This window comes from Kogia breviceps, chromosome 12 (genome assembly GCF_026419965.1).
Source record: "Kogia breviceps isolate mKogBre1 chromosome 12, mKogBre1 haplotype 1, whole genome shotgun sequence".
NCBI lineage: Eukaryota > Metazoa > Chordata > Mammalia > Artiodactyla > Physeteridae > Kogia > Kogia breviceps.
Genome location: NC_081321.1, coordinates 33,043,828 through 33,059,065, shown reverse-complemented (window position 1 = coordinate 33,059,065; position 15,238 = coordinate 33,043,828). Strand labels below are relative to the sequence as shown.

General features: G+C 38.4%; 2 protein-coding genes across 5 annotated transcripts in view; both read left to right on the top strand.

Moving 5' to 3' along the window:
• YAF2 (YY1 associated factor 2) overlaps positions 1 to 3,123 on the top strand; it is a 67,512-nt gene extending 64,389 nt beyond the window's left edge. For all 3 annotated transcript variants that reach the window (XM_059082174.2, XM_059082172.2, XM_059082173.2), the window contains 2 exons: positions 811 to 963; positions 1,748 to 3,123. In XM_059082174.2, coding sequence (XP_058938157.1) covers positions 811 to 963; positions 1,748 to 1,985 — 391 coding nt within the window. In that variant the 3' untranslated portion in view covers positions 1,986 to 3,123. The remainder of the gene's footprint in view (positions 1 to 810; positions 964 to 1,747) is intronic.
• A 10,406-nt stretch (positions 3,124 to 13,529) lies between these two features.
• GXYLT1 (glucoside xylosyltransferase 1) overlaps positions 13,530 to 15,238 on the top strand; it is a 53,504-nt gene continuing 51,795 nt past the window's right edge. For both annotated transcript variants that reach the window (XM_059082159.2, XM_059082158.2), the window contains exon 1: positions 13,530 to 13,771. In XM_059082159.2, the coding sequence (XP_058938142.1) occupies positions 13,551 to 13,771 (221 nt within the window). In that variant the 5' untranslated portion in view covers positions 13,530 to 13,550. The remainder of the gene's footprint in view (positions 13,772 to 15,238) is intronic.

Below are 15,238 nucleotides of genomic sequence, written 5' to 3'. Positions count from 1 at the left end.
TAAGAACTTAGAGACCATTTACTTTGAATCTTGACGTCAGCTGCCCACGTACTACCATAAAGCTGGAGGCATCCTTGACCCTGGGCTAATAGAGTGACAGCTGGTACCAGAAAAGATTGTAGTCAGGCAACATTTCATCTGTCTCGGTACAGTTTCTGCAGTAGGTTCTCAATAAATTTTTTTCTAATGAGTAAGTGAGTAAGTTAGGCAAGTCTCAAAGGATGGACAGATCTCCAAGGTCAAAAACCACAGTGAAATTGTGGCTGGATACATAAGGAACCTCAAAGATTTGAGCAGTAAGAAGTGAGAAATTTTGACACTCAAATATTTATTCAGTGAATAAATGAAAGGTTTTAAAGAAAAGAATAGCCATTGTAACAGATGGTGAGGTATTTCCTTCTCTGAGAGAAGAGGGATAAATTTAGATTTTATTTCAGTGTGAACTTTCAAGTTTAATTTTAAAAATTCATGTTTATTTATATGTGTGCTTCCCCATAAGCACAGTTTGATATACATTTTTAATAATTTTCATGTCGATTTATGTAACAGTTATATTTTAATGGTTTGACTATATATCTTGGGCTACAACTTTTAACTGTTAATTATAGTTCTATTTTTGTTGGATAGGAAAGACTAATGTGTGTATGTATATATATATCTGTTAAATTGCACATCTGAAGTACCTTACATATGAGAAATTTTTATATGTGAAATCATATATCTATTCTCATAATTTGAGCTATTCTCTCATAAAAAATACATTCTTAAATTATAGTAATAAAGAAAACTTTCTTTTTAACATGCACACAGGAAACCTCGGCCTGTCTCCCAGTTGGTTGCACAGCAGGTTACCCAGCAGTTTGTGCCCCCTACACAGTCAAAGAAAGAGAAAAAAGATAAAGTAGAAAAAGAAAAAAGTGAAAAGGAAACAACTAGCAAAAAGAACAGTCATAAGAAAACCAGGTAAATTTAAAGAGTGTTTTAATGGCACTTTTGAAGTAATAAAATTAACCATTTAATATTGTCTTTTAACATCAATATATAAAGTAGAAATAAAAGATTTCATCTCTTTTACTATATCATGAAAGTATTTTTCTTAGTTGAAGTTATAATAGAAATTAAACACAGAGGCCACAAATACAAGCTTAAGTGTGAGGACACTTTCTGGTTTTTGTTTTTGTTTTTGTTTTACTAGATTACAAGACATTTGTGTTTGAAATGTTTCTTTTTCACTCATAAAGCCAGGAGTGATGTTCACAATACTGAACAGATATTTGCATGAGCTTTAACCAATCAAAATGGTCATGGGTCCAGGCAGAGCAGACAGTCATGACGCCCTTATCATAAGTGCACATCAGTGGAGTAACAGCCCTGCATATAACTCAACCTTAGCTGTTGTCAGCTTCCTCTGTGATTCAGCTATGTCACTGCTGTTCTAAATCATTTATTTTAGTAAAATTGATAAGCTGTCTGCAAAGTTATGATAAAGCTATAAAAGCACATTTAAGAGAACATTACTCCCAGAGTTTTTTGTCATGTTGAGGAAGATTCAGGAATGATTGGCTTGATTAATGTTAATGATCTCAAACATTTAATTATATTTTTGTGGCTAGTTACACATGAATATAGAGCTTTAAAGATAGATGTATTCGTTTTGTGATTTTTACCTAATTTAATATGCATTACATGCTCAGAAAGTTGGTAGAGAGAAAAGCTAGTTTAAAATTGTATCATCTTTTGTGTTTAGGCCAAGATTGAAAAATGTGGATCGGAGTAGTGCTCAACATTTGGAAGTTACCGTTGGAGATCTGACAGTCATTATTACAGACTTTAAGGAGAAAACGAAGTCACCGCCCGCATCTAGTGCTGCTTCTGCAGATCAACACAGTCAGAGTGGCTCCAGCTCTGATAACACAGAGAGGGGAATGTCCAGGTCATCTTCACCCAGAGGAGAAGCCTCATCATTGAATGGAGAATCTCATTAAAGTTTATTTTCTCCAATTTCCTAGTCACTTCTGTCATACCATGCAGATACACAGATTATGCCAAGAAGTACCACATTTTCATGACAAACATATTCATGCACAATTCATAATTTGCATTTTACAGAAAATAGAAATTTGTTAGATTTTATTGCAGTCTATGCCTACCAAACATTTCCAGACTTAACATTTTGGTCTCCACAGTTAAAGGTGCCATGAAAATGTGGTTGAATTACTCATTATGCAGTGTTATTGGTAAGTCTATTTTCACTTTTAGTTTAGTGAATTCTAACACATAATTCTTGAATTCTCTACTATTGGCATGTAACGAATTTAAATTTTTATAACATAGTGCAAGCTGCCTAAATATGTATTATTTGAGAATTGTGAAACAAATAGTTATATGTATACAAGTCAAAAATCAACTTAATCAACTGTTGCTACAACAGAATTTTCTTAATGGTTATCCTCTTAAATACACCTGCTGGTACTTGGTGTGGTTAAATAGGAAGATTGTTATTAAATAAAGAATTTGTATGAACCATTGCCAATGTTTTTGACACATTTTACTAAATTATTGTTCCTGAATTATGTTTTAGGTTTTATCTGTTTTGGGGGGGGTTTTTTGCTTATCTTTCAAAACATTCATTTATTGTAATGTTTACTAGCAGACTAGTAAACAATAAAACATTGATTACTTGGCTTTATAATTCAGATTTAGTGCTATTGTCATTGAACACTGGTATTTTCTGTATTATATAGAACATTAAAATTCAAGTAATTATAAGCATTTGGCAAAAACAGAAGAGAAGAAACCTGTCATATTTTAAAAGCTGCAGTTTTGGAAAAGCTTTAACTTAATAGTTTTATCACTGTTTCCTTGCCCCAAACTTACCCAGGGTCATAGAAGTGTGAATCTAATTAATACAGAAATGGGAACTGTTGCACACTGAGAAATAACTAATCTTTAATCAGTTTAATTGGCCTCTTATTAAATATAACAATTCTTATAAAAATTATAGTACCCTATTTTCAGAAACAATTGCCAGTTTATGCATTTATCAATATCCTAAAATTTAAAAAGAATTTACAGCCCCACTTACTATTATGTAAATTTACCAATAAAATATTTTTATGACTACAGATTTTGCATTTTTGTTTACAGCTAATAAAAGTGTTTTTTGTTGTTTCTAAAAATCCAACTTAGAAATCACACAGTACTTAAATTCTAGGGTCTCCTGCTTTCTCTTAGCCATTTGTTTAATATGTATTCACCTATAGGAGACTTTTGAACTATAAATGAACTTTAAATCATAACTTGGATACAGAATATCACTAAAAACATCATGATAGCATTTGAAGAAAGAAATAAAACAGTAGACCCTGACAGTTGTGATATCTGGCGGTTTCATGTGGTAATGTAATTTTCTGTTTAATTGCAGTACTTTTTACAGGTACAATGGTACTATCTTTTTTGTAAGATGCAAGTTGTGAAATACAGTTAATTGCATACAGTAAAAGTCTGTGATTAAAACATTTATATACCTCATTCTTTAGTGTTGTTAAATGAAAGAATTTTATTTGTTTTTAAGATACTTTCAGTGGAACCCCAAATGACTGGTATGTTCTTTTAAAACACGAAAATTTTATTCTTTTTCACATGTTCCACATGTTTTATATATATAAATATATATTCATTTATAGACATAGTAAAAACTACAAGTACTAACTGTAATAGGGAAAATATTCTAATTTTTAAGTCAAAATTACTCTTTGGAGGTACTGGGTCTTATGATGATGATTAAATACTTTCTGGATATATTTTAAATGGACTGCAAGAGAGAAAAATCTGACAGAAGATGGGATTTTACCTGAACGGGGCATAGTTATCTTTCTAAATAGTAGGGAGACAGCATGGAATTTGAGAATGCTAACTGATGGCTGGCATTTGAATCTCTGTTGTAGAACCTAAGTGAGCTTGAGTAAGTCATTCAAGGTCATTTCCCATCTATTAAACAGGGATAATGGTAATCATATCTAACTCATAGGGTTGTTGGGAGGATTAAATGTCAATCCATATAAAATTCTTAACAACTACCTGACACGTACTCTATGCTCAGAAAATGTGAGCCTTTACTATCTTTATAGGTAAAATCCCATTTCAGAAACATAATTTTTTTTTTTAACAAAAATTGTTTCCATGCCTTCTTGGATGCCCGAAAGGAGTTGTTGTGTTCTGTAGGTTAAACTGAATTTGAATTTTTTACATCAGATGTTTGCTCTGATCCGAGACCAGCTATCTTTCCATAATTAAAGAACCTGATGGTATGCATGAGACAGGAGAAATGAGCTGAGTTGGCTACTTTGATATTTTGTTTTCCTTTCATTAATCACAGTTATCTTTACCTGCCTTCGTTTCACCCTACCTCAAATACACTTCCAAACCAGGAAACAGACTCAAATTCCATAAATACACCTAATGTTAAAGTATGCAAAAAGATTCAGAGCCTGGACTTAGGGTATATTTTTAGCTTTGGTTCATCAACTTACCCTATGGTTTTAATAGTGGGTTCTTTTAGCCAAATTCTATACAAAAAGAGCATTTGGATGTTTTTCAGAGTTTATTAGCTTATTTTGATATAAGTAAGAGTGAAGATATAATTTGAGGCATATAAGAATACATATTCTTAAACCTTTTATATTACACAGTAGAAATAGTTGACTTAATAACTTAAAGGTTTTATTTGTATTAAATGCTTTCCTAAAATTATAGTGATGACTGTAGACAAAGTGAAAACATTAAAAAAGCAAGAAAAATCTATGCTTTTCTAAGTTGATAACATTTATTACCCTTCTTTTAGAAGTTCTTATTGCCTGAAAAGAGTATAGTTTATTCATACTATATACATTCATGCTGAGTGGTCTAGAAGTTTTAGTTTCCACTGAAACCCTTATTTTACTTATTTTCTTGGTCTGCCACTTATCTCTTTTCTGGAATCTTTTGGAGACCTGAAGTAGGAACTGGGCCATTGATAGAAATTTCTGTACTGTACTTTGAAAATTAAGTGCAAACAGAAGAGTGAATGTGTGTGTAAGAAGGGTAATCATAAAGTAATACTTCGACTTATTAGCACTGGCTCCCCTCTTCAACCACAGTCCCCTTCAGGTGTCTGGAACAACTGAAATGTAGAAAAACTGAAGTGTAGAAAGTCGTCAGTGACAAGAGTAGCTGAGTAGAATCAAGAGACAGTGAAGATTGCAGAATACAGGATGTGACTGATCATTTGTGAAAGCAGAAGGAAAAGAACACCCTCCCTGGCTATTGAGAGTAATGAAAAAGAAGCTGCCCTAATAACAAAGGCAAGGAAGGATAGAAATGGGGGAAAAAAATGAGGGAGGAGGAAGGAGAAAAACAAAGCAAAGATAGTAGCAGAAATTAGAAAATGGGGCATTGTGATGTAGTCGATGATGGCAGAGAAGAATCGCTCAGAAGGGAGAGAGAGAACAAATAGAATGTATAGCCTCTCGGTCTCTTGAGAAAGTTTTTAAAACATGCTATGATAAATCATCTTTGTAATGACTCAGTCATTAAGTTTTCAGTTGTGTTCAGTAGACTTTACTAGAGCAGCAATATGTGTAATCACTATAAAATGATTTTTTCAAAACCAGTTCATTTTTAGAAGTCATAGAGATTTACCTTGAATTATATGAACACTTTACTTTCCTGAATGCACAGCCCAGCTAGCCCAGATAATTTAAATGTTACGTTTGTAATGTGGCTTTGTATTTAGCCAGTGCAGATATTCCAGCCTTTGTGGAATGGGCCAATTCTGGAGCATATGAAATGCCACGGTAAGACTAGGTACTTATATAGAAAAATCAAGTAGAGCTCTGAAAGCTTTTAGTTCTCTGGGACATGTTTCATGTTCTGAATTGTTTTTCGGTGGTGATTTCTTTCCTCCCCATCCGTAGGAGTTGTAGACTGTAGTAGCTATTTTACTGCTGTAATACTTTCAGTATTTTCCTCATCTAGATTTTCTTTATGTCAGTTTTCAATTCAGTGAACATTTATTGAGTATGTTTTGTGTGCTAGGCACTGGTCTGGGGGTTGGTTGCAAAGAGGACAAAGATGTGGAACTCACATCTTAGAGGAGAGATCTGTAAATACAATGCCATTATTTCAACAATAAAAATACATATACAGAAGGAACAGAAGAGGCAGTGCTTGCCACTATTTTTTTTTCTTTTTCCTTTTTTTTTTTTTTCCCCTAGAAAATTCAGCTTGGCCTGAGTATCCACTGTAAGTCCACAATGGAGATGTTAGGATCTCATCTTGATAGTTGCAGCTGACAATGTTGGGTGTCACCAGTAATTTTAGCGAGCTACCATTTCATTACTCCAGTTTGAATTTTCAAAAGTTAAAGACTTTTAGGCATGTAATGTGAGATTATCATTTTCCTATACTAACTTCTAAAAATCAGTAAACAGCTGAATGAGGTCTCCTGTTGCCTTTTTGTGAGGGCATTGAGGAAACATTACATCACTCAGAATCCAAATGAGAAAATTTATTCAGACCTGTAGCTTTACTTCAACCTGAGAAATCAGTTTGCCTTTTTCTTGTGAACAATGCAAATCATCGATTGTCCTCAGTTTTTGCTTTAGTTGTGGGAAATCTCAGAAAGTATGCCTAAAATTAGGCATACTTTTAATAATTATGTAGAACTCAGTCATCTGCATATCCATACTCTAACTTGTTATTCTTCATCTAACTACATTTTTAACTTCATCTGACTACAATTTGTATCTACTTATGTTTTTCCTTGTGTTCTTATAAAGTTCCTCAAATCTCTTTTGTACATAAGGCTAAATAGTAATACTTTTTAAAACTCAAAAAAACTGCTTTATTTTAGTTGTGAGGATAAGCCCCAACGTGAAATTTTCTTTTTCTTTCTTTTTTTTTTTTTTTTTTTTTTTTTTTTTTGTGGTACGCGGGCCTCTCACTGTTGTGGCCTCTCCCGTCGCGGAGCACAGGCTCCGGACGCGCAGGCTCAGCAGCCATGGCTCACGGGCCCAGCCGCTCCGCGGCATGTGGGATCTTCCCGGACCGGGGCGTGTCCCCTGCATCGGCAGGCGGACTCTCAACCACTGCGCCACCAGGGAAGCCCAACGTGAAATTTTCAGTGCAAGGATCCAGTAACATGGATCCAACTGGAATTCCTGAGGAGTGGAAACAATACACAAGTTGGGCAGGTCTTGAATTACACGCAGGTAAACCTGGATCTGCTGACTTACCTGGAAGTAGGGAATGTGGATGAAAGCTACCATCTCATCTTCATATTTTCATTAACTCTTTCATCAAGAGAATTCAGAAACTAAACTGGGTACCAAGATTTACTAATTTAGACTTTGTATGTGTATTATTTTCACTAAACTCTTTTAATTCAGACTAATAGCAACAATGAAATTAGCCTGTGTTCACATTTGGAGTCAGCAAGATTGAGAAGAGTTGCGATACTGTATAAAACCAGTTTGGGAGAAGAAGACTCCTAAAGAACAAAAATGTAGTGAAAACATTAAAAAGAAAAAGAAAAGTAGGCTGTTTCCAGAATTAAAAAACAGAGTGATCTGGCCTTAGGTCCAAGAGGTAGCTTTTGGTTTTTAATAAGAGAAAATGTAAAAGCCTATGATGTTTCCAGTATAGGAGAAGATAAATAATTTAAGGGACACTTTAACTTAATTAGAAAGAAAAAAAAATTTTTTTTACTTTATTAAAAATAAAATATAGGAATGTGAAAAGAAAAACCATTTCAACATATGAAGCCTATTAATAATAAAACCTATTAATATTTTTAAAAAAAGAAAGACCAAACGTAACAACATAGGACTATTTAGGATGTAACTTCTATACAGAAAGGAATATAGATAACAAGAATTCTGATTTTATTTTTCAACTTAGTACTGTATTTCTGAAGTGTAATAGTATCAGAATTCTTAATTATTTTCATTTTTTCAATTTTGGGGAATCTGGTTCCAGAGACTTATCTGTTACTTAATATTATAATCATGACCTTGATGAATGGCAGGTTTGGCTGAACTTGTGCATGTATGTTTTCATTTTAATTTTCCCCATGACTAAATTTCCCTGTAAATCTAGCTTTTAATTTCACTGACAGTACTTTTTTTTTTTTTTTTTTTTTAGCGGTACGCGGGCCTCCCACTGTTGTGGCCTCTCCCGTTGCGGAGCACAGGCTCCGGACGCGCAGGCCCAGCGGCCATGGCTCACGGGCCCAGCCGCTCCGCGTCACGTGGGATCTTCCCGGACCGGGGCTCGAACCCGCGTCCCCTGCATTGGCAGGCGGACTCTCAACCACTGTGCCACCAGGGAAGCCCCACTGACAGTATTTTTTAAAAACAGTAATAGGTTATAATCTATTAATGGGAATGGAGGGTTCCTGAAGATTGAACCAGGGAGAAATGTAAGGATGGTCCATAGGATATTCGTTGTTTCTCTCCCCACTCTGCCCGCTTCATAATCTCTCCCCTTTGTGGATGGAAATACTAGCTGAATTCTAGGGTTATTCAGGAGTTAAGGTGTCCCCAATTAGTTTTCCACTGCCACTTTTTTCTAATCTTATGATCTATAGCTGAGTTTTTTGAGCATGAAGAGTTTACTCTTACTTACATCAATGTAAGTAAACTTACATTGATGTAAGTAAACTTACATCAGTTTACTCCTTCGTCTTCCCCCTTACCCTACCCTTTTCCCACATTTATTAGTCTGAATGAACACTTAAAATGAAATACTCTTTGCCCCGACTGACAACATACTTTTCCAACTTTTTCCTCCAGCCCAACAAGGTCTCTGGGAAACGGACTGTGAAAAATGAAGAAATTTCACTAGAGGCCAACAAGAGGAGAGAATGATTTTCACTTTTAGTGTGAATTTCTGATTCTTTATGCTCTGCAACTAATCTGATTTGTATTTCTTTTTTAAAATATAAATTATCGATTGATTTACTTATTTACTTATGGCTGCATTGGGTCTTTGTTGCTGGCACGGGCTTTCTCTAGTTGCGGCGAGCGGGGGCTACTCTTCGTTGCGGTGCGCGGGCTTCTCATTGCGGTGGCTTCTCTTGTTGCAGAGGAGAGGCTCTAGGCGCCCAGGGTTCCATAGTTGTGGCGCAGGGGCTTAGTTGCTCCACAGCATGTGGGATCTTCCCGCACCAGGGCTCGAACCCACGTCCCCCGCGGCGGATTCTTAACCACTGTGCCACCAGGGAAACCCCGTGATTTGTATTTCTGTGATTGCAAGTTTAATTTGTTTTAATCCCCAAGACCAATCTAAGAGATTTTCATATAACATCTTTTTTTTTCTTTTTTGCTTTTAATTTACATCACTCAGTGTAGCATTTATTTTTTTCACAGTGAGATAGCATGGTATATGGAAAAAAACAAACACGCACTTTGGATCCTTAAAGATTTCCACTTGAATTATGGATCTCCATTATTAGCCACGTGGTTAACAACCTTCTCTGAATTTCAGGTTCCTTGTTTGTTAAAAGAATAAAGCATAATTGTTATCAGGATTAAGTTAGATGATGCATAGACCTTTATAAAGTGGAAATTATGTAAAAAAGTCTTTGAACTTTACTATGAAAAGGTATAGAATTTACCTTTTCCCCCATAGGATGTCTTTTATTTTTTTTCAGAAGTACTAAAAGGTAGAATTGGAAAGGAAATGCTGAGCAGGACCTAAATTTGCTCTGGAGTGTCTTGGAAAAGACATTAAAAAAACCCCCAAAAACTCATTAACTGAATGTCTGCCATATATCCAGCATGTACTAGGAACTATATGAAACATCAAGATTAATCTTTTGAATATATGATTGTTGAGATTTGGATTATCCTGAATCTGAGAGTTTTCCAGGTCTCTATCTCCGTAATTTAAACAACTAATGTTGCTACTTTTAAATATCTTTTTGTCCCCCTAAATTTACCTTTTTTGACAGAATGAAGGGAAGATCAATATTGATTAAAAATTTGGATATAGCCAGCCTGTCACTAGAGAATTAAGAGGGTGGTCTAGAGATGAAAAAATAGATTTAAGAACACATACATACACACAGTAAGTGAAAGAAATGCCTGACCATTATGGCAAAAAATACTTTCAATAATTTACAATTAATTTTAGGAATATCAAAATGTGTGACTCCTGGAAGGGATCAGAAGTATTCACACAGCTCCTTATACTCCAGGATAACCAGCTGGGACAGTGTGTGGGTAATACAAAAATCATTTCTACTTTTGGAATGCCTTACATATTTTTTCAACAGAATTTCCTTTTTAATTACAGGATTAAAAGGAACCTAAAGGGATGATATGGTCCAGAACCCTGATGTCAAGTAAATGGATGATTGTTCTTCCGGATATGCTCTTCCCATATATTGTTGCAGAAATGAATACTGCCATTCTAGTATTTTAACAATCTCTGGGTCATTAAATTATTCTTTATTTTCATTACATTTAGTTTGTTGAAATAGAAACAATTGTAGTTAGCATCTCTTTAAGTTAAACGTACTTTGAGAGCTAGGTCTTAACTCTAATTTCTTGGTACCATATCCTTTAGTTTTCTCTCTGAAAATCTATTTATTGTTCTTATAAATGCTTTTGTTATCCATCTTTGTACCTCATTAAGTTTATCTTTATTTCTCTAAGAATTGTAAGGTGTAGTGAAAGGATTAACTTCATATTGTTGTGGTTTTTACTTGCCTGTCTCCACTTTTGGGGGCAGTACAGAATAGCCCCTTGTCTGGCATGTAGAATATATTCAATAAATGTTTATTGAATGAATAAGTGTATGTTTTCATTCTATTCACAGCTTGATAGCATGCTGGTTTTCATGTTTTGTCAAGTAAGGCAAGAAATTTAATCCTTATAGGGTAAGAAACTGAGGCTTAAATTTGTTTAGTGACTTTCCCATGGTCACAGAGCCAGCACTTATTTGGTGTAGGGATTCCAAATGAAGAACTACCACTAATTATACAGCATTTCCCTATCTTGTTTCTCATGGCCAAACTCTTCAAAGCTCCAACTGCAATTTGAACAGTTTATCAGCATGATTTTTCTCCATGAAGAGAGAGAGTGGGTGTGTGGTTGTGTGTGGTTGTGTGGTTGTGTGTGTGTGTGTGTGTGTGTGTTTAAAGCCTCCTTTCCCTCACTTTTTGGCACTGTAGCTGCTTTCTGGCTCCAATCTCAATCTGTCCCAGCCTCTACACTGCAGCCAGAATCTGCTCTCCAAAAGGCAAATGTGATCATGTTATTTCCTAATTTAAAAACCCTTCAATGGTTCACCATTTTACGTTCAAACTCCTTGCCAGATTATGTTCAAACTCCTTGGTGTACTAAATAAGGCATTCCGATATCTGGCCTCTTCAGCCTCTAGTCTTATTGCTCATCCTCTCTTCTTTTGCATTCACTTAACTTGTGATATCAAACTTCTCACAGCTCCCTGACCCAAGAGGCTGTTTCACTGATTCCTCAGCCTGGAATTACTTCTCTTACCACACCCTAGACTCTAGGGCCACTTTTGCTACAGTCAAAAGTTAAGCAAAAAACAGAAGTACAACCTATGAGTCACTTACATAGTTATTAGTAAAAGTTTATTGTGTGTACACCAAAAAGACAGCAAACTGGGAGCACTCAAGCCAAAATATGGAATGAGGCTCAGGGGTATATTCTGTGAAGACTGTGAGTGTGTATTCTTTACAGCGACTGGTTAAAATATTACAATTTTCTCTTTTCCTTTCTTTTTATATTTTTGCAGTTTAAACTTCAAACATTGAGTATTCAACTGCTTTTCTTTCTTTTTTTAAAATTATTTTTTATTATATAAGTTTCAAGTGTACAGCATTATAATTCAACACCTATATACTCCTCAAAGTCATCACCACCACAAGTCTAATTATCATCCATCACCATACAGTGGACCCTCTTCACCCATTAAAAAAAAAAAATAAAATATTTGGCTGCTCCGGGTCTTAGTTGTGGCACACGTGATCTTCCTAGTCGTGTGTGGGATCTTTACTGGCGGCATGTGGGATCTAGTTCTCTGACCAGGGATCCAACCTGGGCCCCCTGCATTGGGAGTGCAGAGTCTTAGCCACTGGACCACCAGGTAAGTCCCCCCCCCTTCACCCATTTTGCCCACCCCTCCTAGACTTTTCTTAAATGAAAGGGAATTAATTGGTTAGTGGTTACCTCATACCAATTTTCGGGAACTATTTAAGTTCTGCTAATGATTTTCACATGCATAAGCAAAAAGTGACCCAGGTCAGGTTAACCTCTTATACCGCAAAATAAGCTAAATTAAGTTTTGCTTGTATGACTAACTGGTTTTGTTCGCTCAGGGAATTTTCAAGTCTGGCGTCTGTGTTTCATTTTAACATTATGAAGTGTCTCTTTACCCTGCCCGCAGGCGGAACCGATTGCTTTGTTTTGTATGTGTGCCCACACCTTTACAGGCTTAAATCCTAATGTCTTTATGGTCGTATTGCACTTACTTACAAGTATCCACTGCCCCACCCCCACGCCCCAACTAGGCTTCTTTGCACCCCAAGGTACTCACACAGTGCTTGGCACATGCTTTGTAAATGTTCAATAAATGAATGGAGTGAAAATATGGCTGAGAAAGAGGGAAAAGAAATGGAAAGCTAAAGGCAAAGCTCTTTAGGGAGAATATTGTTTTGGACATGCGAATGGTGAGTTGTGAGGAGGATCAAAAAGGTTGAATCTCAGCCTTATAGGAACTTACAACCTCGATGGGAGGCAGGATATGCATCCTAAAGGGCATTAGGAGGTAATTAGACATCTGGGTGAAAACGGCTGGTACTGACGTCGTATTATAGAATCTTAGAGGCTGGGAAGTCCCTGCTGAGAAGGATGTAAGTGAAAAATGGCTTAATCAAGTGCCGTCTAAGTGCAAGGGGTTTTTCGTGCGTTAAGCAATTTAATCTTTACAAGCACCCTATGATGAGGATGTCATCTCCATTTTAGAGACGAAGAAACACGCTCAGAGAATTTAGGGCTTTCAGCGTCCCGAACTACCACGTGGAAGAACCATCATGTGAATTTGGGTCGGCCGCCTCCTTGCCCCGCTCATTTCGCCACGTCTCTCCCCCGCAGTTGGGAGCCACAAGGCTCGAGAGTCGCCCTCCCGGGGTCGCCGGTGGCCCAAGACCCTGCGCGAGCCGCGTCCACGGGCCCCAGCCCACCCGGCGCGCCCTGCCCCCCCTCGCGCTCAGTGCGCCGGCGCGTCCGGCCGCCCACCCTCCGGGGAGAGGCCCGCGGCGGAGGCGGGGCCGGGGCGCCGGGGCTCCGGGGCGGGGTGTCCGCGCGCTCTCGAAGGTGGTGGGCGGAGAGCGAAGGGAGGCAGGGAGGAAGGGGGGCGGGCGCGAGGCCTTGGCGGAGGAGGAACTTGTTGCGCCGGCGGCTGCGTGGTGTCGCTCTCTCGGCTCCAGTTCGCCCGGGCGGGCGCGGCGGCGACGGCAGCGGCGGCGCGGGGACGGCGCGATGCGGCGCTACCTGCGCGTCGTGGTGCTGTGCCTGGCCTGTGGCTTCTGCTCGCTCCTCTACGCCTTCAGCCAGCTCGCCGTGTCCCTGGAGGAAGGAGCGGGCGGCGGTGGCGGGAAGCCGCAGGCCGCAGCGGCTTCCTGGCTCGCGGGCGGCGGACGCGGCGCCGGGAGAGGGGCGGGCAGCGCGGGCCCCGCGGCGCATCCCGGCCGGTCTGACAGGTACGGGCCGTTCCCTGTCGGGGGCCGGGGCGGGGGCCGCGGGGGCGCGGGGCTACGCCCGGCCCGGGCTGCCTGCGGGTCAGCCCCGCGCCTCCCGCCACCAGGCCCGCGTCTTTGCCGCAGACTCTGATCCCCTTTGCTCGTTTCCCTCCTTCTCCTTACCTTGGGGGTGAGCCCAGCGCTACTCCAGCCCCAGAGCACCCCACGCTTTTTGTGTTTGTCTTCTGACCCATTCCTTAGCACTATTCACAGCAGTTAGAAATTAATTTTCAACTCTTAGTTGACAGTTGCATTTTCTTTTTCCTTTTTTCTTAGAATTCGTTGAAAATAAGAGGGTCCTACCAAAGCCTTTTTGCTGTCTGGGCTAGTGGGAATTCCCTCTTGTTTCCATGGCGTTCAAGTTGAGATATTTAAACATCGGGCTGGCGCCCTAGTTCATTTTTTTTCTCTCCTCCTGAATGGGACATCTAAATTTCCTGTTAACGCTTAAAATTTTCATTATTTGCCGGATAGTTAAATTTGGATAGAGCATTTCTGCGGATTGTGAATTTTTCTTTAGGAAACGATCGGTCTGTTGTGAAACTTACAGCAAGTTAAGAAAAATAAGCGATACTTAACATGCTCACGTCTTTTCTGAGTTGGGATAGAGGTGTTTCTCTTTAAAAATCGGAATTTAAAAAGCATAATGACTTAGGTGGATTTACACAGATCACTGTCAGTTGGAATCAACATGAGATTTAAATGGAAAAAGCAACGCATTACGAATGCTTAACAAAATCTGAGCGTTTCCACTTCCTTGGAAAAGAGGCTCCTCTGTTTGTGGGCGCCTCTCTTATTCCGTGTGCTCCCTTAGTAAGAGGCAAAGGCTGCTTTGATATGAAGAACTTCCTACGGGTTGGTAGGAGGAGGAAGCGCAGGTCAGCTGTAGGCTGTTAACGTTCTTCTGAGAGTTGATGGCCATTCCCAAAATGAAAGGGGACGTTTGGGCAGGGCAGCAGCATGGAAAAGCTGGATTGTCCTGTTTTTACCCTGTGATTTGATTACAGTCAGGACTCTGTTCATAAAAGCAGAACTACTTTCCAGAGCCAGGTTTGTCAACGCTCTTATCTGTTCTGGGAGAGGCCGTGACCGAAGACCTGGATGAGCTCCTGAAAAGCTAATGGTGGTCTGTTATGTTCCAGTGAAGCATTTAAAGTTTGGGGGAAGAAAGTATTTTTGCATTGGGTAGAATTGTCAGGAAGCAACATTTTTATCAAAACATTGAATGAAAATGGACTATGATATTAGCATTTCAATCCGATAGAGTAACATTCATTTTTAGGTGCCTTGTCTGAGATACTTAATATTTTGTGACACATTTTTATAAATTGTATCTGCTTGGCTGGCTAATTTTAACAAAATTACATTATTTGAAATTCAGAAAATAAGTGCTTCCGTTTTACTGAATATTTTATAGAGCCATTACTG